The sequence below is a fragment of the Oreochromis aureus genome, linkage group 7, assembly GCF_013358895.1.
Source record: "Oreochromis aureus strain Israel breed Guangdong linkage group 7, ZZ_aureus, whole genome shotgun sequence".
Classification (NCBI taxonomy): domain Eukaryota; kingdom Metazoa; phylum Chordata; class Actinopteri; order Cichliformes; family Cichlidae; genus Oreochromis; species Oreochromis aureus.
In genome coordinates, this window is record NC_052948.1 from 1,360,426 (window position 1) to 1,384,642 (window position 24,217).

General features: G+C 39.9%; 1 protein-coding gene and 1 pseudogene across 2 annotated transcripts; one reads left to right on the forward strand and one right to left on the reverse strand.

Annotated features, from left to right (window-relative positions):
* Positions 1-629: 629 nt before the first annotated feature.
* On the reverse strand, positions 630-8,046 carry LOC116319553 (cytochrome P450 2F2-like). 2 transcript variants are annotated; one of them, XM_039614560.1, is made up of 11 exons: positions 5,922-8,046; positions 4,860-5,031; positions 2,930-3,082; positions 2,677-2,837; positions 2,411-2,479; positions 2,202-2,306; positions 1,874-2,012; positions 1,527-1,612; positions 1,304-1,405; positions 1,078-1,219; positions 630-998 (listed from the first exon to the last, which is right to left on the reverse strand). In XM_039614560.1, exons 1-11 carry the CDS (start codon positions 6,081-6,083, stop codon positions 811-813), a joined length of 1,479 nt encoding a protein of 492 aa, XP_039470494.1. In that variant the 5' UTR covers positions 6,084-8,046; the 3' UTR covers positions 630-810. The 2 variants fall into 2 exon arrangements, with proteins under 2 accessions (XP_039470494.1, XP_031594793.2); XM_031738933.2 differs by having other exon boundaries at positions 4,869-5,031; positions 5,922-8,042.
* A 7,295-nt stretch (positions 8,047-15,341) lies between these two features.
* On the forward strand, positions 15,342-21,988 carry LOC120440991 (annotated as a pseudogene).
* Positions 21,989-24,217: the final 2,229 nt, after the last annotated feature.

Consider the following 24,217-nt stretch of genomic DNA (forward strand, 5'->3'; position numbering starts at 1 on the left):
GAACCAGCTGCTAATCAGTGAGAGACACCCAGAATGGCTAACTGAAGGCCGGACAGTCCTGATCCTCAAGGATCCCCAGAAGGGACCGTCACATCCAACTACCGGCCAATAATCTGCCTCAGTATCACATGGACGCTCCTGTCAGCAGCTACGATGAACAGGCACATGGGTCAATACATGAGCAGGGTGCAGAAAGGATTCAGCAGAGGGGTGAAGCACCAGCTCCTGGTAGACATGGCAGTCGCTCGATACTCTAAGACCACGCTCCCCAACCTGTGCACCACCTGGATCGACTGCAAGTCAGCCTATGACTCAGTGCCCCACACACAGACTTTTTTTGTTCAGTGTGACTGTTTATGATGAGACAAATGAACACGTAAATGCAAGAAATTGACTGTTGACAGTAGTCAGAAGCCTGTGGTTGTGCAAGAGACTTTTGTAATGTGGTTGTTTGATGTTGTAATGTTGTTTGGGTAGTAACTGTCTTTAGTCGATGTTTAGAACCGTGAGCTAAGAAAAAAACAGTGTCAAAATAAAAGATTTAGACTGCAGGAACTGTTAGAAACAGAAAGGTGAGTTTCATATGTTTATTTTTTGTTTCAATAATACAACAGAAGACAAAAATTATTTATTATTGTGCAATTTACTGTACAATATAAAGCACCTTGAGGCGACTTTTGTTGTGATTTGGCGCTATATAAATAAAATTGAATTGAATTGAAAGAACTGGAACGGTCTCTAATCTTTCACTTGATATATCCAAGTTACATTCCCACCAGGATTTCCATGGTGACGTGTTAGTTTGTGACCTCACTGTGGCGTTCTGAGTTGGACTTTCATGCGGTAAGGTTTGGGACTCAAAGTGACCCCATAGACTGGAGTGAAGTCTGGTTCTCCTGCGTCCTCGGGCCAGATGAATTTAAACTTCCTCAGCAGAGTCACCATGATGAGGAAGAGCTCCATACGAGCCAGACCCTCTCCAAGACACACCCGAGGACCTGAGCCATTGAAAAAAATACCTCAGTATCATCCACGACAGATAATTTAATCAACTATGTCTGTATGTGTTGCATGTACCTGCAGAGAAAGGCATGAAGGCCTCTGGTTTAACAAACTCTCCTTTGTCATCGAGGAAGTTTTCAGGGTTGAATTCATGAGGGAATTTCCACTGTCCCTCCTCGTTGAGCACTGAGGTCAGATTCTCGATGATCATTGTTCCCTGAGGATGAAATCAACCCCAAAACCATTAAGGATGCTCCTCACTTTTTCTGTTGCCAAAACCTATTTAACCAGTTGGCTTTACCTTGGGAATGGAATATCCCATTAGCTCTGTGTCTTTAGTCGTGCAGTGGAAGACACTGAGAGGAACAGTGTTGGAAACTCTCTGTATCTCATGAATCACAGCCTGGATGAAGGGAAGACATTTCTTATGCTTTGGCTTTGAGCAGAATGTATGTGTGCACCCTGAACCAGGTGGGGACCTTAAAAATAAGTTCAATAGTAAATAAAACTTTGCTGTACGGCACCTGCACGTAGGGCATATTGTGTCTGTCCTCAAAACTGACCCGGTCTTTCCCTTCCAACACTTGGTCTATCTCCCGCTGACACCGTTCTGCCAGAGGAGGGCAACACATTACCTTCTACACACTGCAGTACACCACAAACAATGATACACAACAACATTATACCAAATATATTTGGTGAATTAACAGTATGTTGACTTCAACCAATTGGCTGAAAATGGTTTCTTTCCATTGATTGTCATAGTCTACAGCATATAAGTGGCATGTGGCACACAAAGGTAAATGCAACAAATTTTAAATGGAAAAATATCAGGTGAACTGAAAGAAAAGAAGAAAATGTGCAGGTTTACCTTGTACATGTGGGTAGTTCATAAGGTAAAGAAATCCAGTAAGTAGGGTGTTGGATGTAGTGTCAGTCCCAGCAAAGTGAAGGTCTAAAGCGTACAGACAGATCCGGTCTTCTGAAAATGAAGACCCATCATCGCCTCTCTGAATGAGAGGAATTATTTCAAGATTTATGCAAATAAGGAAATTCAGCTTTGTTGTTATAGGGTGAAAAGGTCACATTCATATGTGTAGTCTCCTTAATGTAAAATGTATTTTTTTTAAATTATTTTAAATGTAATCAATTGCTATATTACAATATCTGAGATAGTAAACTCCTCATTTTACACACACCTTCTCCAATTCATCCAGATAGCAGTCAACAAAGTCCCGTGGGTCTCCGGGAACTCGGGTCTTCTTGTGCTCCCTTATAAACTCATTTACAAGATTTTCAACTGTCTAAAAAACACAAGTAACTATGAATGTATTAGCACTGACTTTTTCTTATTACTGATGAAATACACAAGTTATTTCAATGCAATTAAAGGGATTTTAAATATTACCTCTGCATTCTTGAAGGCTTTCATGAAGGGCAGTGGTAGGTAACGTATTAAAGGAAAAGAGTCATACAGCTGCAAAGAAGGACAATCGTTAATTTTCCTTTGTCCTTCAGTTGTTACCAATGAAGGTTACAGGATGCTGTATTTCCAATAATTAAGTCATTTCTTTTATTTAATCATATCTGAAAGCTTCTAGTATAGCTTCTAATAGAGCAACTGTCATACAGACTGTGCTGGCCTCACTTTACACAGAAAGCTGTTTTACTCACCATAGCCCACGGCCCATTGGCTATCTTGGAGTTCTCAGTGAAGCACTGAACAATCACTTTGATTAACGCGTTGTCATACTCGTAGCGTCTAGCAAACAGGACCTGGCAGATGATGTTGGAGGCTGCATTGTGAAACATAACTTGAGGGCTCATGGTTTTATCTGTGGAAGGCGTAATGTAAGTTATAAAAACCAAAGGAATACACAAGAACAGAAACAACAACACAAAGAACAATTCTATGTTAATGATATACCAATGCTCTTTTCCAGGGTACTGATGGTGTATTTAATCTCTTTGTGAATCCTGTCCTCCATTGAATTCTTCCCCAGACCAAAGTTCCTCAAAGTCATCAAAGCAAAGCGACGATGTTCCCTCCAACTAGAGCCGTAATCTGCCAGAATAACCCCTACAACAAGTTCACCAACACAAAAGGGAAAGAACAAACTTAAGAATCATCTATTTGAACATTTGATGATCATTGCTGTTCTGTTCTAGAGCTCTAAATTGTGTTCATGTAGAGAAAATTCACAGAAAATCGCTGGGTGACAGGTATAAACTCCATGCAGACCTGTTTAGTACCATTACACTTTACAGAGTCATGCTGATGGTAGATGTGCAGAATCTAGTTTGGGATTGTCTTGTTAACAGTGCCAAACTACACAACTGGACATTGTCAGCAAAGTTCTTGAATAATCTTTTATTTAACCAAGAAGTTACACTCTTGAGATTAAAAAGGTCTTTAATGAGAGTGACATGGTCCCAGATAGAGAGCATATTTTTATTGATGCAAGAAACCAGAGAACCAGGATTAAAATGTCTTGATGCATGCTCAATCATCCAGGTAAGTAAGACTGAAGAAGATGTTTCTCCCATTGAAAACGCTACATCCAGATGAACAGAATCAACCTTTTGTGAGAGAGAACCAGGAGAAAAGCCACGCAGGGGCACAGGGAGACCACCAGACAACCACTGAGCCGCCATGGTGCCTGTCATAACCTCAGGATAAAAATGCTCGGAAACTCAAGTGCCAATTTTAGGACGTTTACTGACCACTTTTTGAAACAACCACAGCTAGTCGCAACACATACAGGAAACTGTCCCACACATAACATTCCGGCAGGGAGAACCCTGAAAAACCTCTGAAGGTTCCGGGGTGCAACGCCCCCAAACATACATTAACAACAACACTGTCTATAACAGTGCCTCTTTTTAAGAGTGTTTTACTGGAAAAGTAAAGCAGCCTGGCTTACAGGAGGCTCGTGGAGCCTGAACTGTGTGGTCTGGGGTCTTTGACCCTGTTTTTTGAGGGGTTTTTTTGGACTTAAGAAATATTTATATATATTTTTAGCTCCCTATTTGTCTTGATTTTAGTTTTCCTGGAGCCTCATAGTTTTGTCATTTATATTTCTAGTTTCTGGTTCTTGTTTTATTACGTTAGTTCCCTTTTGTGTTCAGTCTGTCCCGGTCTCGTCTCTGTGACTCGTGTCTGTGGGGTTTTTTCCTTTTTGTCCTGCAGCCATGTCCCCGTGTCTCCATGGTTGTCTGATTTCCCAGTTTGTTTTGTCAAGTTCTCTGTGTCAGACACTACCTGTTTTATTTTGAAAGTCCCTCGTCTCATGGTACATGTAATCGCTGTCAGTCTATCCTCAAGGCGATTTCTCTTTGTTTAGTTGCTTCGCCTCATTTCCAGCATTAATAAAGCTGTGATCTTAAGTGTGCATCGGTCTGCTGAGTACTGGGTTCACTCTCTGCCTGCCACACGTCCTGTTTCACATGAACACTGAACAAAAAACTGGTTTTCTTAATGAGTGAAACGAGGCCGGGGACAAACTCTGGTGTAGCCACAGTTTAACTCTCACTTTTTTGCCTCTTTCAGATGTTTTTTTATCAGTGTATTATATTTCCAACATGCTTGCTCTCTGTGAATTTTGCACACTATATTGTGACGCCTTTTACAAAGACATACTTTACACAAAGTACTCTTCATTTCCTTTTGTTTTACATGTCAGACACTACTGTGGCATGTTACCAACACACAGAGTATAAAACACTCTTACCTGAGTGTTACCTCAAAGTCATTTCCTGAGATAATGATGCAAGAAGAACAAAGGTGAAATTTGCATATACTGCTTACCATATGATAAAAATATAAAGACAAAAATGTGTCCTATACAATATAATACCTGCTTTACCTTTACTCTTGGTGACATCATTAACAAACAAGTCTTGAGGTCGTCCAGCAAAATCACTAGCCTTGGTCACCATCGCCTCCTTTATTGCCTTCACCCCATTGATGATTACTGCTGGTTTAGGGCCAATAAAGATACTGTAGACGTCTCCGTAAGACTTCCTCAGCTGGGAGGGAACGAGATAAGTCATGTTTAAAGTGGGCTAAACATATTTGCACAGCTGAGCACACTATATAAAAACGCTGCATTTAAATATTACAAAACATACAGAGAGGATAAGATGCATTTAGGGACAAACCTCCTGTGTAGAGCTTTGTGCGGTTCCTAATGTAGCAGCCTGCTGTAACATGATTTAAGACTGTGCATAATAGCGCCTTTGTGTGATATGGCTATTGTCAACCAATCAGATGCAAATGTATCCATGTTCAACCAGAAGAGAATCACCCCCGGACAGTTTGCTTGCTGGCACGTGTCCTAACCCTCAAAAACCTTTTGTCTTCTTTATAACTGCTGAACTATGAAACGTATGAGTGTGCTGTGTTGTACTAACACACACCCATACATTGTAGAATAACCATCTTACCTGATGCAATACTTTGGTTAAATTTAGGTACTCTGCTGTTGTTTACAAAAACTGTTTTTAAAATTGCTTGAAGGACAAAAAATAGCAACTTCCTTTCACCCAAATTATAGATATAGATAATAAATATCTACATAAAGATATTAGAAAACTCCTGTTGTATGAGAGGTGCAGTACTGCTGGGACGCATGCCAAGTTCATGTTTTGCAATCACACAGAGCAAATAGATGCACTGTTGTTGCTGCCAGGTAATTTATGCCCTTACAGCTCAAGATGTTTTTCATTGCCATTACGTTTTATTCAGTCTGTAACAAAAACAGTTTAATCATTTAAGGAAAAGCAGAAAAATGTCCTCATGTGTTAGATGTCATCCAGACATTCAGACATATTTAAATGCTAATAGTAGTAATTTCACCAGTGCCATAACAATATGTAACTTTAACAAAGTCTTCTTTATTGCAGCATTTGTTTCTTACCCTTTCAAAGTCCTTTAAAGGGTTTTCCAGGCTCAGCTGCAAAGTGTTGCCTAGCAGGGGCAGGACAGGGGGTCCCGGTGGAAAGTTCTTGGGCCTCCGAGATTTGAGCTGAAGAACGATGAAGCCAACACAGAACCACAGCAGCACAACTGAAAGAAACATGGTCAAACTGGACTGTACTGAAAGCTGGCTGACTTGCTATTAGTAGTAGTAGTCCTGCCTCTTGTAAGTGTTTACTTTGTCCTCTGAGTCAAAGTTCAGAGAGGTTGTTAAAGAGGGAGGCCATCGAGTTTTGCAGGGTTTCAGTGAGAGCCACCGTTAAACCAAAGCATATGTTTTTGTGTCAGATAAAGACTACTTGAGTATTTTCTTTTTAAACTCTGTTGTTAAAACACAAAAGCCAGTGAGTTCTCTCAATGCATCGCAGCTGAGATGAATACTGATAGAGGGGAGCGAGCCCGTGTTTCTTCCCGTTTCCATGGTAATGTGCTCATTTTAATGTTTTTTTAGGTTTGTTTAATTGTAAATCAAACAAGGTTTGAAGCAAAGTGCAGTAAATGACCCAAATGGAGGACTCACAAGGCAGCAGCACATAGAGGGAACAAGAAAAGTGGAGACACTTTTAGACAAAGCTGAAACTACAGCAATGATACACAAATAAAACAAATACAAGACACAATAGAAACATTACTAAACTACATTAAAAAATACAAAATGAACACAATCAAAACCACAGTCTAGAAATAAAACAAAACCAGGAACACTGAAACATCCCAGAATCCAAATATGAAAACAAGGCACAAAACCCAGAATCCATGACATGAACAGCAGTCCTGTAATCTTGTCTAAGGTGTTATGTATCAGGACATAATTAAAATAATCTGCGCCTTAACAGGTAATAAACAAATTGGTAAAATTATATACATTACACGATGTCATTATTTAAAGATAACAAAGTCAAAATGCAGAAGAAGCCTGAGAAACTAATTTCACCCTTACTGTATCTGCCATACACATCTGTACGAGGGTAAACAACAGCTAAGTGGTCATAATCACATGCACTTCATACCTGCTCATCAGCGAGCGTTACCATGTTACCAAGTGTTACTATGTCTATAAAAGCAGAGGTTTTGTCAGGTTGCTGGTTTTGGCTGGACTGTGAATGGACGGCAGACGGCAGAAAGAAGAGGCCAAACATGAGCACAGAAGCAGATGGATGGAGGAATAATGACGGGCGGGATCAAGTACAAATGGGATTTTTTTAAAGGCAAAGATCAGAAAAAACAAGAGTGAAATAAAACTTGAACTGTAACACCGAAACAGGAAGAGGAAATAAAAGTGATCAAAAATTGTGATCAGCAAAAGTGATCAAGTTTGATGAAAACTCAGTTTTTCACAACTCTACATCATGTTTTTACTGACCATCCAAAATAAATTGCAAGACAACGTTTTGACCAGTAAATTGAAAAAAAAATGTCAGATGTAGCAAAACTATGGGACTTAAAACGCATATATGCAATTTGATATTTAATTTCTTTTTTTATTTGTCAGATTTAACTGAGCTTAATAAACAGTCCAGCTTCAAAAGTTTGAATTTTCAAATCTTTGCCTGGGAATTGTTAAACCGGCCAGCAGGTGGCAGTGATCACTATCCAAAAAGGTTTGGACTGAAGACACATGAGTAATGACAACACACAGGTGGAAGCTCAGCAACGCAGACCGGCAAACGTCAGGGAAAGACAGTGTTTGTTACAGTAAGTTAGCACACTTGGAAGACACTGGAATTGATATTCAAATTGTTTGATATAATATAGGATAAAGCACAGTCAGTTTGGAAGCAGACACTATAATGTGGTGCAGTGAATGCCAATGACAGAGGACCACAAGCACCACACGCATTGAAACAAAGAATTCTGTTCTTAAGTAATGAATTGTACAATAAAATATGCATTTGTAAAATTGTTTTTTTTTTTTTATGATACTTGGAGTTAAAAGATCTGAGACAGGCTTATAATAGCTGAATAATAGCTGTCAGTTCTGTCATGCCTTATATTATGTCCAGTCTCAGCAGAGGGCAGTGACACTGTTGATTTAACCCCCAAAAGTTGATTCTGTTCATCTGGATGTACCTTTTTTGGATGAGTGACAAAACGTTTCTCCCACTAAAAAAACAGGTACGTCCAGATAAACAGAATCAACTTTTCAAGATTTCAAGTCATGATTCATGCTCAATCAAAGACGATTGAGCATGCATCATGACACTATTGGTTCAGGCTCATAAGCGAGTTCAAACATTTCTGGCCTCTTATCACTTAGATTACTGAATCTAACTGAATGCATTTAAAGCAGGAACTGCCCACCGAGTAACATGAGTACTGTAAAGTTTTGCGGGGTACTCACACAAGCATCACACCACATCTGACATATATAGTTCCATTTTTTACAGGACATTGTTGAAATTATAAACTATATATTCCAGTTATCCACTTATCAGTGATTTTTGAATAAATGGATGATCAATCAGTGGTGATTCACCTGCGAGTGTTTTTAACAAATGTTGTTTTTTGGAGAATTGATCAGCAGCTGTGGAGAGATGTATTGGAATATCTTCTGTTCCACTTTTTTTAACCTGGAAGCTGAGGATGGCTGATTCCTGACAAGGACACAAACCTCAGCGCTTATCGTGGCTGTTACATCCTCCGTGCAGCCATTCCAGAGAGAGAGCAACGACCACTCATTAACATCAGCCAGAAACAGCCTGTCCCTTTCTGGCAACTGTGGAAACTTCCAATAAGAAAGTTTGCAGTGTTACAACCAGAGATGGGCAGTAACGCGTAACGCGTTACTGTAATCTGATTACTTTTTCAAGTAACGAGTAATGTGAGGATTACTATTGCAAAAACGGTAATTAGATTACCATTACTTTCACGTAGGGCGCTGCGTTACTGCGTTACTAAAACCGTGATTTTTGCGAGAACGTCTCATGACAGTGGCGTAAGCGTGTGCGGCGTTCGTGACAACAGCTGTCTGCAGATCATAATATATCGAGTGCGGGACAGAGTGTAGCATGCAGCGTTTAAAGCGTGGAAGTACTGACCTTATTTTGAGTTTGATTCCATAAAAGTGACAAAAACATTAGTGTCCGTTGTGCGTGGAAGAAAACTTCTTTTTACAGCGAAAAAAACCCTAAACTTCCAAGCAAGCACCGAGTGCGCCACGACGTAATGTGAAACTCACAGAGAAACTCGCGGATTCTTCCACTGACCGCGGCACACCTGCACCAGGGTAAACCTCCGCCTACCCCAGTCCTGCTTTACAGGTGAAAATAGAGCAACAGGACCGCTAGTCTTTGATTTTATTTATTTTCTGCTGTGTTTTACTTGCATCTATTTGAAAGAGTGTAAACGCAAAAAAAATATTTTATTTTATGTGCTGGAATGTGCAGAAAATAGGTTTAATTGTTAAACAAATTTCTTCCAGTCAGAGAATGTTGCATATAATTAACTTTTGCTTGATGCATAAAGTTAAAAGATTTAAAGTTTTAAAGAGACGTTTCCATTTGATTAAATTTTGTATGATGGATTATGCAGAAAAAGTAGAATTGGGCTGAAAGATCTATCGCTTTATCACCTATTCAGGTTGTAAATTGTGTTTTTAAAAAGTAACTAAGTAACTAAGTAATTAATTACTTTTGAAAATAAGTAATCAGTAAAGTAACGGGATTACTTTTGGGGGGAAGTAATCAGTAATTAGTAACTGATTACTTTTTTCAAGTAACTTGACCAACACTGGTTACAACAACGATGTGTGATGTGTCATTCATATGAGGATGTTACAGTTTGACTTAATTCTGCTAAATAAGGTGTTTCGATGAGATATCGTGGCTCAAGAGTTGGGAGTTCGCCTTGTAATTGGAAGGTTGCCGGTTCGAGCCCCGGCTTGGACAGTCTCGATCGTTGACACTTCACCCGTTGCCTACTGGTGGTGGTCAGAGGGCCCGGTGGCGCCAGTGTCCAGCAGCCTCGCCTCTGTCAGTGCGCCCCAGGGTGGCTGTGGCTACAATGTAGCTGCCATCACCAGTGTGTGGATGACTGGTTGTGTAAAGCGCTTTGGGGTCCTTAGGGATTAGTAAAGCCAGGCCATTTACCATTTACATTCATCACTCATCCGTGACACTAGAGAAGTCACTTGAATGAGTGATAAAACTATTTTCCATGGAAACATCCAGAGGAACTAAACTTTTGGGCATATCCCTGCCTGTAACTCATTCATCAAGAGATTTATGTACACATTTACTTTCAGTTGTTTCTGTGGGCTTGTTTTCAGCCTTAGCAGCAACTCTCAGAGGAAGACTGTGTAAACTTTCCTGTGTGTGTGACTCAGAGCTGTAGTTGTGCCAAAACCTGATTGCTCATATTTAAACTGCTATAATTTCATCACTGAAGTCTATTTACCAACATAAGTAAAGACATTCCGCATAAAAAACACAGGCAAACATTGGAAATCACTTGTTGGCACATCTAGACTGATGTGTTTACTGTCAGCATTTTAATCACTAGTTTAAAGGCTGTAGGTTGCAGCCATTGCTCTAACACTGTATAAATGTAACAGGGCTCAGTGCTACATTGTACCATGTGGCTAATTCGGATTGCTTCGGAATTTTGCTAATCCAGTAGCTAATCCGCGAGCTAACAGGAAAGGGAAATGGATTTTCGAATGACGAGTGGCAGATATAAATCTTTGAGTTTTGAATCTATTTGCTTATTTCTCTTTTTTAAATTGTGTTTAAAAGTTATTTTGAAAATCTGTTTTTAAATTTGGAATTTGAAAATGGTTTGTGAAATGAGATTTTTATTGACAATTTAATTCTTTTTTTTGTGAAATTCTATTTGGATTTGATTTATTAATGGATTGAAAATACTGATTTAAAAGTAGTGTTTTGATTTTAAATTAAATTATTAAATAATAAATTACTTTAGTAATGTTTGAATAAATAAAATAATTTTAAAATATGCATTTTTAAATTAATTTACAAATGCATATTTTATTGTACAATTCATTATTTAAGTATAGAATTATTTATTTCAATGCTTGTGGCTCTTGTGGTCCTCCATAAGAAAATATCAAATTGTGCAACACTTACTTTTTAATTCTTTACCCAGTTTGTATGCAAAGTCTAGTGTGTTAAAAAGGGAAAATAACGATTGTAAACAAGCTGAAGTGTCCTTTAACTTCAACATATGTAACCGGTGTATACCAGGAACCAGGAACAGTTTGGGGTCTTGAACACCCTTTTCTGTAATTATAACGTCATAATGTCATTTATGACCCGGTTACACATAATTTACATAAGTGGCCTAAACAGTCTCTAACTTTCCAGTAACAGAGCTACATTTAAAAAATACAGTCGAACCTGTGACATCCAGATCTCAGGTTAAATCTCTGTAGTTAGATCTCAGTATACGTCAGTGAATCAGGAATAATGTAAAACTATTTGAAACACCTTTACACCATGCAGATTTCGGTCACTCTCCCCTGTTGTCTCTAGTGTCAGCTGCCTTTTTCTGTTTAGCCCCCTGCTTCTAGTCTCCGTCCTCCCCCTCGTCTTCTCTTCTGGTGTGTGAAAGCAGGCAGATCTTTTATTCCTTATAAGGTCCTCGGAGCTGTGTTCTCTCACAGATGACTCCCTGACCTGCACTTCATCCACTCAGCTTCCCTTCCATCTTGTATATTTAAGGGTCAGCACAATCATCTAGTTTTAGAGCATAGCTAACATCATGTTCATGTGTAGAATCTGTTATAGTAGTTTGATGGTGTTGTAATTTCCCATTTACCAAAGCACTAACCATCATTTCTCATCATGTTTGAGATCCTCCTTGGTGCTTTCCTGCTAGTATCAACCCTATGGAAACCATCTGTGGAAACATCACTTCCTGGAAATATCCAGCTATCTGCAGTCACTCCACACAGCCTCAGCTCAAATCTCGTCCATCTGGGTTTCTTCCCATTTTACATTTTCACAGTTTTGTTTAAAATTTTATTTGCATGCACTTTGATGCTCACGCCTGAACATATTCTGGTTCACACTCATCTTAGAGAAATACTTCATGAAGCAGGGAATGTACTGTGTATGTACTGTATATTTAATAAAAAAAACCCGACAAATTATATCTAGATTTTTTCTTTAAAAGCATCAGTATATTAATAAACATCATAATTTGTCCTTTGAATAAAAGTTAAACTGGTCTAAAAGATTTTTTAAACTTTTCAGCAAACCACTGCAGGGTTTTCACAGGATTGTGCTGAAATTGGGTGAAAGACCAGTGTGTCACTCTGATAACACTTTGGTGTGATCAGGACACTGAGGTCAGTTAAAGACCTTGGTTTCCCGAACATGACCATCCCAGCATTCCTCAGTTCAGCATCAGACAAACAATGTCTTCCTGTAACTCGGTCTGGACTGCTTCTGTTCGCCATCACTGTGGATATTACATCAAACAATTAAAATGGGATTGGAGTGCAGAATCTAAGCATTAATCCAGGCGGTGTAAGAGAAATATTCCATAAACTGCTTTGAATTTACAGGAACAGGCGTACATAGTCAGAGGCTCAGAGGTAATCAGGCAATGAGTGAGATAGAGACAGATAGAATTTTATTTCGAACATGCAAATATAACTGAAATAACAAGAGAAAAGAAGAAAAAAAACCTAAAACTTAAAAAAACATCAAGTTTTCATGTATATCTCTATGTCTACACGATGTGCGCGCTCGAAAAGGAGTAGGATGAAGTTTAGTGGCAAGAAGCTTCAAGGTCAGAAGAGGCCAGTGCCCTTGTAATTCCATTAAAGAGATAAAAGCTTCTAAACTGGTGTAGAACTCATGAAAAGTGCATTCAAACATATTAAATCTAAGATGGAAACTGCTTAAGTGGATTTTCTGCTGTTTTTTGGCTCCACTCAGCAAAATATCGACCCAGTCTGGACTACCAGGTGCTGCTGAAACCACGGCAGATTTCGGATCAAATTTTGATATGTCCTGGTGACATTTCCATCAAATTTGCCTCTTTCAGCTGTAAATGAGATGGAGCTGGGCATAAATAAATGAGTCAAGTGGCCGTACATGTTTAACTGACTCAGTACTGAATATCAATACTGTATAAGTGTTAGTGAAAGTGAGTGTGTGTAGTTTACAAAAAAAAATAACTCTCATTGTACGTCATCCTTCTAACACAGTAGTGACACCTCAGGCTATTTTTTGCACTGTGTTCATTGTGTTTGCTTTGTCAGTGCTCTCAGTCTGTCACAGACATCAGACACAGACGCTCGGTAGGCACTGAGAAATCTAACACAATGCAGTAAGAGCTCCAGTTGCACCAACACATTCAGTTTCTTCATTACAAACCAAAGTCACAGAGATGGTTTTACATCAGCAGATTAGGACAGGGTCAAAATTTTCCAGCACCTTTACTGACTCAACAAAATGTAAGCTGCAGAAACCCCCGAAACACAAATGACTCTTCTTAACCTGCTTCAACTACGTGTTGAACTCAAGATTTCTGGATGTGTGCCTCACTGTTTCAGCAGGCTGACGGGAAAAGCTCAGTGTGAGGAAACAGTCGTGCTGTTGTGACAGGAAAAGAGCCAGCTCTCATACGGCTCTAAAAGAGAAATCTGACTATCTGGCTTTACAAACATGTTGCACAACATAAGTGCTTCTGAATCAGTCCTCATCAGAGTGATGCTGTCTCTTTCTAGTGTAGATCAGCAGCTTAAAGCACACATGTTCCCTCTCAGAGAGGTCATCCAGCAGCCCACACCAATTACAACTTACTGACCACCCAAAGAACACCGGAAGATTTAGCATCAGCGATAACATTGGATTCATATGTGTACAGATGTGCATGAGTTATTTTCTCACCTTTGCCATAACCTTATATCATGCCAGTCTGTTTACAGTTTGTCCAAAAGCATCAGATATTATAACTTTAAACTCTACATTTAGTCCTCACTACTCTTTGTGGTTATTCCTACATGAATCCCTCCCTTATCCCATGACTCCATCCTTACATAGTGTTATTTGCTTATCTAATTCAGGGAGCTTATCACAACTATCCACTTCTTGACTCAGTGTACTTAAGTCACTAAACTAAATCCTAATAAGGCAAAAGGTCTCATGTAGTTAAAAAATGTTAGAATGACTATAAATAGTGGTTTCCTCTTTTTTAGGACAGCAGCATGAAGCTTAAAACTGTTTTCAGCTTTCTCTACTTGAACATTAAAATTCAGCAGTCCGACCGTTTCAGTGTTGCAGAGGTGCTGAAATCTGGTGTATGGGTTAAATCACTGGAGAGTGAAAATAGAGATAATTGTATGACTGTTCAGAGTCACAGACACTCTGCTACTGAATAATCTCGGGTGTGGACATTAGCTAGATGACTAAAGTTGTATTTAGTAATTCAAGAATGGGAAACTGACCTCAAGTTTGTGACTCTCTGACCCAACTTTCACCTTCCTTCCTGCTTCAGCTCAACTTCAGATGACAGAGTAAGAAACTTTAAGATAAAGCACAGGACCAGTCGCATACAACAGCTTACAAGCTCACAAGTTTAGCTGTACGAGAGCACCATTTGACATCTTTTTGAAGAAGTGTACCCAGACCAGTGGGCACGTGATCCTGACCTTCTTTGTTCTGTTGTCACTTTGTGGTCACTGGGCCTATATTTGGTGAAGACCTGTGTCTGCCTTCTGTCTCTGACAGCTTCGATATATTTTGTCATTTCATGATCTTTGTTTAGCACCAGATAACTTTCTAATCTGCTTTGGCTTCTGGTTTCTTTGCATGGTGTTATAATTCGGTCCTGATTGGTATTTGATGGGTTTTGTTTCTGTTGTGTTTGTTCAGCACTTTGGTCAACATGACTCGTTTTTTCTTTATAAATGTGCTGAATAAAGTTTGAAGCAGTCAGAACCAGCGTGTAACCTAAACATGCGTACATCGTTATTGCATGTTTAGGTTACAATAGCCCTGATGTCGTGCTCAGTGTCGTATTGCACTACACTCAACATTTTACTTCCTAACCTCTGTGATGCTTGGACAAATCCACCAGTCTTCATATAAAGCAACAATATAAGGTTTTATTTATTAGACTGAATGACTGTGTTCGATCTCAATTTTTATATTATTCTTTTTCTCTTGACTCCACAGGGAGTGCTCTTGATTTCATTCTACTTGTTACAATGACAATAACGACTCAAAGGGAGCATTGCCTCAAGAGAGATAATAAACAGCCTCTGAAGCTTTCACTTATGCCTACTCCCACAAAGGAGTGTACTTTTTGGTATGTGAGAGGTCACAGAGGGAGGATAAGCAGCATGACCGAGTGTTTGGGGGGTGAGTGTGTGTCAGATAGGTGGGAAGGCCTCTCTGGAGTATAAATACATGAGCCTGGTGGACATCGAGCACGAATCTGACACAGCGTGAAGACATTTGGAGCAGATATTTACGATGGCCAGCCACAAAGGCAAGTGAACGTCTGCTGCTGACTGCACATTACAAAATTAGTTTGAGATTTTAATGTGTGTGAGCAATGTGCTGAAGTGTGAATCAGCATTTGGGACTCGTCCTGGCTCCCTACCGAATGCTTTGACAGCTTTTGAGCAAAACTAGGACAGGAAGGAAGGCAGCGATGCATTAAGAACAAATACGTGTAATTTTGCAGTTTAAGCAACGTTGATACTTTGTTAATAATCGGATTTAAAGCGAAGAAAAATCGACAGTTGGGGAAATCGATAGGCGTAACAACACAGCCGACGTACATCTTGACTATGATTATGGACTTGACTCTTAGTAATGTCGCAACTTAAAAATTTGAAAGCTGAAACTCCCAAGTCTGTGTAAATGTGTTATTTAGCGATATGACAGACACCTCTAAAAGCCAGATATTAGTGCATGACCGATGTCTGAACTTTCTCTTGTTTGTCTTAGGTTTGATTAGTGATGTGGATCTGAGAAGTCGCGAGAACAACTCGGCACACCACACCAGGGAGATCGATCAAAAGCGTTTGATTGTCCGTAGGGGTCAGCCCTTCTCCATCACTCTGCAGTGTAATGGCACTTTGCGCCCCAGACACCACTTGGATCTGGTCCTGCACCTTGGTGAGTACAGTCTGACCAGGAAGGAGCTGCGAAGATAGAAAAGATTCAACTCAAGTCTTCTGGGGGAACATTGCAAAGAAAGCATGTTGTTTTGGAAGGTTTCTTTACTCAGTCAGAGGCCTTATAAGAACTGTAACTCATTAATAAGTCAGTATCAGCTCATACGTACTTTTTTATGCTCTATCTCAATTTCAATTGCAACTTCAAATTGACTTATGAATTATATAACAAGTTATAATATTGGTTTTACTGTATATTTATACAATTACACACAGCTTGTTTGTATCTTTGTAAAAGCAGAAATCAGATACAAACACTGATTGTTAGTAAATACTGTGCGTACAATAGACTCTAATTTTAACTTAAATTAAAGTTTAACATGTAGCAAAACTGGGTCTACACATGAGTCTACTGATCCCCAACACTTTCTGATCATTAAAACAGATCACATTTCACGCATCACTTACTGTATAAAGCTGAACACCTGTTCCATATGTGCTGTTTTTTTGTGTTTCTGACCCAGAAAGGTTTGTTTGTTTCATCAGGTAAGAGAGACGAGGTGGAGATCAAGGTTCAGAAGGAGCGTGGAGCTGGGGACAAGTGGTGGTTTAACCAGCAGGGAGCACAAGATGAAATGCTGCTGACTCTGCACAGTCCAGCTGATGCTATAATTGGCCGGTACAGTCTGGCTGTGCTGCTGATGTCACCGGACGGACGCATTTTAGAGAAAAAGGACAAAATGAGTTTCCACCTGCTCTATAACCCCTGGTGCAAAGGTAAAGTGTGTGCTCTCTGTGTCTCTGATTTCTTCACACAATGCAGATTTTGCTCTTTCTTATGCAGCTTTGGCCATTTTTTATTTTTCAGCTAATTATTTAGACTTTTAGAGATCATGATAGTACGAGGACATATGAACTGAAAGCAAAACAGTAAACAAACGATCAGAGACACACGTAGCAGCTCAAGTTTGTGTATTGCGTTTATGAAACAGCTGAACAATGCCAGTCTAAAAATATGTGACAGCATCATCCAAACGCTGCAACACTGTCGTGGTCTTTATGCGTTTACCAGATGATGTGGTGTACCTGCCTGACGAGACGCAGCTTCAGGAGTACATCATGAACGAAGACGGAATAATCTACATGGGGACCTGGGAATACATCAAAAGCACTCACTGGAATTATGGACAGGTAACACACACAAACATTTAAAGTGTGACTGGGCTGAATACATCTGTGTCTGTCAGCCCAGTGGGGCTGGTGTGAACTGTCACAGCAGTGTGGCAGAGACTCTCAGGCTTTGGCTGGATCAGAAAATCTGTCAGTTGGCTGGAGGAAAGATCTGGATGAGATGTGTCAGAATGTAACCAGACCACACAAACAAAGGCTCACCCATTCACAGCTAGCTGGGAGGGCAGAGAGGATGACTAACAGGCAGACTGTGGGTGTAACAGATGCACACATACAGTGGGGGAAATAATAATACTAAACTGTGGAGGAGCTGAAGCTTCGAGTTGCCAAGGAGCAGCCAATGAACCTAAAGGAGTGCTTCTGTTAGGAGGGTAGACCAAAATGCCCCCTGACACATGTGGTTGTCAGAGAGTTTCTTCACCAAGTTCTATTTTTCTTGAGGATCAAAAGTCATCAGCAGGGAATCCAATAATTATTTCCCCTACTGCACACACTGGGCAGCCAATGGGAAACATTTCGTATTTAGAAAAATGTTCTTTAGGAAATCTCTCCTGAAAAGCCTTTTCTGTTTTTGGGCACTCTTCTATGGTCTCTCTCACTGGTGTTCTCCTTCTCCTGCAGTTTGAGGACTATGTGATGGACATCTGTTTTGAAGTCCTGAATAACTCCAACGATGCTCATGAAACTCACAGATGGACATTGAGCAGAGATTTGACCCCGTCTATGTCAGCAGGATCATCGCTGCAATGGTGAGAACCATTTCCGGCTTCCACTGAAAATAATGTTAACGGCTTGAAAACAGTGCAAGGAAAAACATTTGGTTTAGTTTATGTTAGCGCATGATGAACCTGATCTGCAGCCCATGAATGCCACAGTGGAGATCCTGAGTCTGATAGGTGAACTCCTGCAGGTGAACTCTAATGATGACAGAGGAGTGCTGACTGGGCGCTGGACTGAGCCGTACTCTGATGGAGTTGCACCGTACCAGTGGACCGGCAGCGTACCGATCCTCCGTCAGTGGAGCAAAGCTGGGGTCAGAGCAGTGAAATATGGCCAGTGCTGGGTGTTTGCTGCTGTTGCATGTACAGGTAACACAGACTTCCCTGCATTCAAGGATCGCTGAATCATTCCTTTAACAAACATCCCTTCTGTAGCAGTTGTCATTTAAACTATTTCCATTGTTCCAAATCTTCAGCACAAACACATTCACAACATCGGATGTAGAAACGAATCATTTGTCTCAGTTGGAGGCGTGTGATCTTTTCACAGTGCTGCGCTGTCTGGGAATCCCAACACGCCTCATCACCAACTTCTCCTCAGCTCATGATGTCGATGGAAACCTCTCTATAGACTTCCTGTTGGATGAAAACCTGCAACCATTGGAGAGCAGAGGAGGGAGAGACAGCAGCTGGTAGGATCACAGGAACTCCTACAATCAGGAAAAATACATAAATATGGCATTATCTAAAGGAAGGTGATATGTTTTCCATCCTCGTGGTTTTAGGAATTTCCACTGCTGGGTGGAGTCTTGGATGAGAGAGATGATCTCCCAAAGGAAATGATGGCTGGCAAGTTTTAGATCCCACCCTCAAGAACTCAGCGATGGTACTGTTCTCTTTTGGCTTTTAAATGAACATCTCCTTATTCGTACTAAACTGGCAAGCCATGTGATCCCGAAGGCTAAAACATGTACATGCTGCACATCATCACTGTAAACGCCTCCTCCTTTGTGCTTCAGGGGTTTTCCGCTGTGGTCCGTGCCCTGTGACAGCCATCAAGGAGGGAAATCTGGGAGTGAAGTACGATACTCCGTTTGTGTTTGCAGAGGTGAACGCTGACATCATCCACTGGATCGTTCAGAGAAATGGCCAACGGAGAAAAGTACGTGTTACCAGTTTGATCATTTACCCACTTTACAAGCATCTGTCTCTTGTGTTTTCACCCAGATAAACCGACAGAAACAAACTTAATTCCGATGGCCGCTGTGCCTGTGATTATTACAGATCAGAGTGGACCATGCCACTGTGGGTAGGAACATCAGCACCAAAAGTGTTTATGGGGACTTCAGAGATGATGTCACTCTGCACTACAAATATCCTGAAGGTTAGTTGGAAAGCAGATGTCAGTATGTCACATGTAACAATGCTATTAGAGCTTTAATATTCTGATTGCAAAATATCACGTTGCTATTGATTCACCTTAAAATGTAAAAAAACGTAACACCACAGGAAGATCATATAACTGATAGATGCTCTGAAGCTGTAGCACTGTGGCATATTATGTGCTCATGGCGCAACCTCTGCTCCACAGGATCCAAGAAGGAGAGAGAAGTGTACGAGAAGGCGGGCGTCGGGTGACAGATGTCCCCAGTGAGAGCTCAGAACCAGGACGACTGCAGCTGTCCATCAAGCATGCCAAGCCTGTGTTTGGGACAGACTTTGATGTGATTATTGAGGTATGGACTATTCACACTGCAGCTAAATGAGTGGATGAATTAAACCTGAATTCATGACACAGTCATTCTGTCAGTAGGTGAAGAATGAAGGAGACCAGGATGCTCATGTTCAGCTGACCATGCTGGCTATGGCTGTTACTTACAGCTCTCTTCATCGGGGAACTGCCAGAGGCAGACCACCACTGTGATGGTGCCTGCTCACAAGGTCAGCAGCCTAGATGAGCTTTGACATGTTACAAAGTAACATCTCAGCTGTTCTTGTAATTCTGTAAGAGCTGGATGCTGTTTGATGCTGTGTGTTTGTGTGTTATCAGCTCAGCAGGAAGTGCTGCGTCTGCGCTACGATGACTATGCCCAGTGTGTCTCAGACGATCATCTGATCAGGGTGAAAGCATTTGTAGAGGCTCCAGGCGAGAACGAGCCCCTCCTGACTGTGACTGACATCCCACTCAGCAGACCTGAAGTCTTCATACAGGTGGGAACACCTGTAGGGGTCACCTGGGTTATTATAGTTTTATATTTTCTAACTAGTTTTAACTTTTGGTTTTTAAGTCAGAGCTGGTTTGTTTGTTCCAGTTTAGATTTTATTGTTTGAAAATCTTTCACTTTAGTTTTTACTAGTTTCAGTCTTTTCAGTTATTATTGTGTGGAGGGGACACGTCAGAGGACGATTCTGGAAAATCAGTATTCCAATGAAAACGCTTTATGACTCACAGCCTTGTAGACAGTCAGTTTCAGTAACACGTCCATTTTAACCAAAGTGACAAATACTAAAACGACCTCAAGTCCACAAAATCATTTCACTTATTTTTAAGTTTTTCAAGAGTGTATTTTTTTATTTTTGTTTCTATTTTATTTAATTTTTTTTTTTTTTTCACATCTGGTTTTAGTTTGACGTTTACTTAGACTGGACTATAATAACCTGGTGGGACACACAGATGTTTTTGCTGGTGATGTTTCTTTAGTGCCTAAAGAAGAAGAAATGTAAACAGGAAGACTCGGCTATCTTCACAAAGAAAGAAATTTGGTTGAATTTAGACACATTTCAAATAATGTAACCAAACAACATGACATCCTGTGTTATTTGTGTTTGGTGATACTTTGTAGACGTTCTAGAACACAGAGCGGTCTCCTCTTTCTCCAGGTTCCTGGGAAGGCTTTTGTTTGTGAACAAGTAAAAGCTTCCATCTCCTTCACCAATCCGTTACCAGTTCCACTGAAAGGAGGTGTGTTCACTCTGGAGGGTGCAGGCCTACTCTCTTCCACTAAGATCCATGTTAGGTAAGTAATGGGTCTGCTGTTTAGAACAAAAGTTTAGACCACAAAGCAAAGCTTGCAGCGTGTATAAAGAATGAGGCATGGGTCCAACACTGGGAAAATGTGGAATAAATGAGTGCGTGGGTGGGCATTTTTATCTAGAGACTACAAGTATATACTTATAGAAGCCCTCTCAATCACTTAAAAGTATCAGTGTTTTACAATCTGCCTAGCGCAGTAGGGTCTCGCTGTGGTCATTTGGATTCCTCAGGATAATACGGTTTCTCTGGGGCTGGACAGAGTTGGGCCAAAGGCCAGTCCAGTCCTTGAACAGGGATTTTTCCATGTGTGAACCAGTAGCTTGATTCTAATAAACTGCCCTTGTAGGTTATTCCTGATGACTTTAATGTGGCACTGAGGCACAAATACAGCAGTCAGTAAAAAACAAAATAAAGAAGAACACATGCATCTTCTTTTCCAGTGGGGACATTTCTCCAGGACAGACGGTGTCCATTGTGGTGTCCTTCTCACCCATGAGGACTGGGGTGAGGAAGCTGCTGGTGGACTTTGACTCTGACCGACTGAAAGATGTAAAGGGAGTCACCACTGTGGTCGAGTCGCAAGAAGTACAGAAATATCTTCCTGAAATTACTGAATGTTATTAAGTAACCTTTAAATAATCTGAGACAGTGTGACGTGTCCTGTGAGCGGATGAGCAATCGAGCAATCAGCATGTATGTGCAATAAAACATGTTCCACATACATCAGCCTGTGAATGTCCACAAATACATCATGATAAAGCATTAGTTTGAAGCCACTATGTGTCAGGTATGAACATTTCTGACTTTGCATTATTATATTTTGCATTTTGTTTCGGTTTCACTGCGTTAGCGTCTCATTTCTTACCTTTGACTTTTGTTGTTTGGTTTTTCTGCTGAATTTTGGCGCCTGGCCGACAGTTTAGAGGTGAAAACGGTTTCTAATTAAAGAAATTCTGTTTTTGTTTGTATTTTTTGTGTTTGTTTTTCACTGTTTGTAATCACAAAGTTCAAATGAATGCACTTTAATAATATTTGTGTTTTAGCCAATATATAAAAACATATACAGAAGTTTTTCTCCTGGTTACTTTCATTAGTTTTCATTACTTTTCCTTATAACAGTTGAACCTGTCTATACGTTTATAGCACATTTCGTAAATCAAGACCATTTCAAATATTTGACATAATCCATAATTTTAAAACTTTAAAAATGATGGATTATTTTAAATGTAAAATATCAAGGAAAAAGAAAAATAAAGAGGAGCTCACACTCTTAATATAAAAGATGATTAAAATGTAAAGATAAAGTTTAGAGTAGTTATATCTAAATTTATAGAATCAGCAGCAGATTATTTTTTTATTTATTTATAACGCACTTTACATCCAACAATGTTGACCAAAGTGCTACAAATGTAAAACAAAAGAAAACAGTTTAAATTACATATAGAATATCTTAAAATTAAAAATAATATAATTAGTAAGAAACATATTAAGAGACATCAACAAGTCCTGCTGTGCTGAAAGCCAAGGTAAATAAATGTGTTTTAAGACGTGATTTAAAAACAGATAAGGAAGGTGCCTGTCTAACATGTAAAGGCAACTCATTCCACAATTTTGGACCTGGGGGACCGGTGTTCCAGATTAACTGGCGTTGGTCGAACAGATGTGTGGCAGACTTGCATTTCAGGAGCTGCTACCGACAAACCAGCAAAAAAAACGCCAAATGTGTCATCTGTGCCCAGGGCTGGACTGGGACAAAAAATGGGCCCGGGCATTTTGACTAGAGACCGGCCCACCAGGTATTATAGGAAAAACCATAAAGCCTTTGAATGAAAACAAACGCTGTTGTCACAGTGATGTACACTTTCTTGTTGGTATATATGTATCAGTCTAATAAACTTAAACCTACACATCCTCCCTATTCTGGTATTCTAAACAGTACCGGAAGTAGACTGCTTGGTCGAGTTAACCTCCTGAACTATCTACAACACATGGTGAAAACCTGAAATTAAGACAGAGAAGACTAGAGGTGAGACATGATCATTACTGATTACTGATGACAGATTTAGATATATTTTCATAAACCATTCATTTGCCACATCAATAAACAGCATGGCAGGGCAAAATATTTTTTCTAACATGGCAACCTTTAAAAAGTAAATGGTAAACGGCCTGTATTTGTATAGCGCTTTACTAGTGCCGAAGGACCCCAAAGCGCTTTACATATCCAGTCATCCACCCATTCACACACACATTCACACACTGGTGATGGCAAGCTACATTGCAGCCACAGCCACCCTGGGGGCGCACTGACAGAGGCGAGGCTGCGGACACTGGCGCCACCGGGCCCTCTGACCACCACCAGTAGGCAACGGGTGAAGTGTCTTGCCCAAGGACACAACGACCGAGACTGTCCAAGCCGGGGCTCAAACCGGCAACCTTCCGATTACAAGGCGAAAAAGTGAACGGAGACAGAAAGACAGGTGAGAAAGAAAAACTTAATTGACTTTTTGATGGCATTTTACACACAGTACTGGTACAGAATCTAGAAAATGTGGGAAAATACTGGCATCATATACAGTACTTACACTGTAAAATATAACTTGTTGTTTCAACTTAAAAATATCAGGTACAGGGCTGCCTTAAAATTTTAAGTTAAGTCAAGAAATAGAGTTTGTTTTTGTAACACAACCAAATGTTATGTTGATGAAAAATCACATGTTGTCTAAACTTTCGTCTTAGTTTAGTTGACTGAGATTTGTTAGTCAGTTCAACTCCTTTAATTGTCATTTTTACTTGGGAAAACTCTTTCAGCTAAATTAAAATAATCTATTGTTTAAACTCTTGTCCTAGTTCAGTTGACTTGGGTTTTTTAGTTCATTCAAATACTTTAGTAGTTCTTTTAACTTAGGAATCTATTTCAGCTTAACTAACATAACCTGTTAGCTACGTTGATTTAAGTTTATTAATTAACTGAGCTCCTTAAGGTAGCTGAGTGAACTTGTAAATCAGTTTCATTTTAATTATCAGAGTTTTTTGACTGGATGTAAAGAAAAATGTGTATTAAACATCTTAAGTTTTTTTTGTTTTTTTTTAGCTTTCTAACATCCATTTCAACAAAACTACCTGTTAGGTTCATCTTAGATCTCAGGTTTAAATATCTACATTCCTTTAAATTAATTTTCTGTTGCTTACAGAAA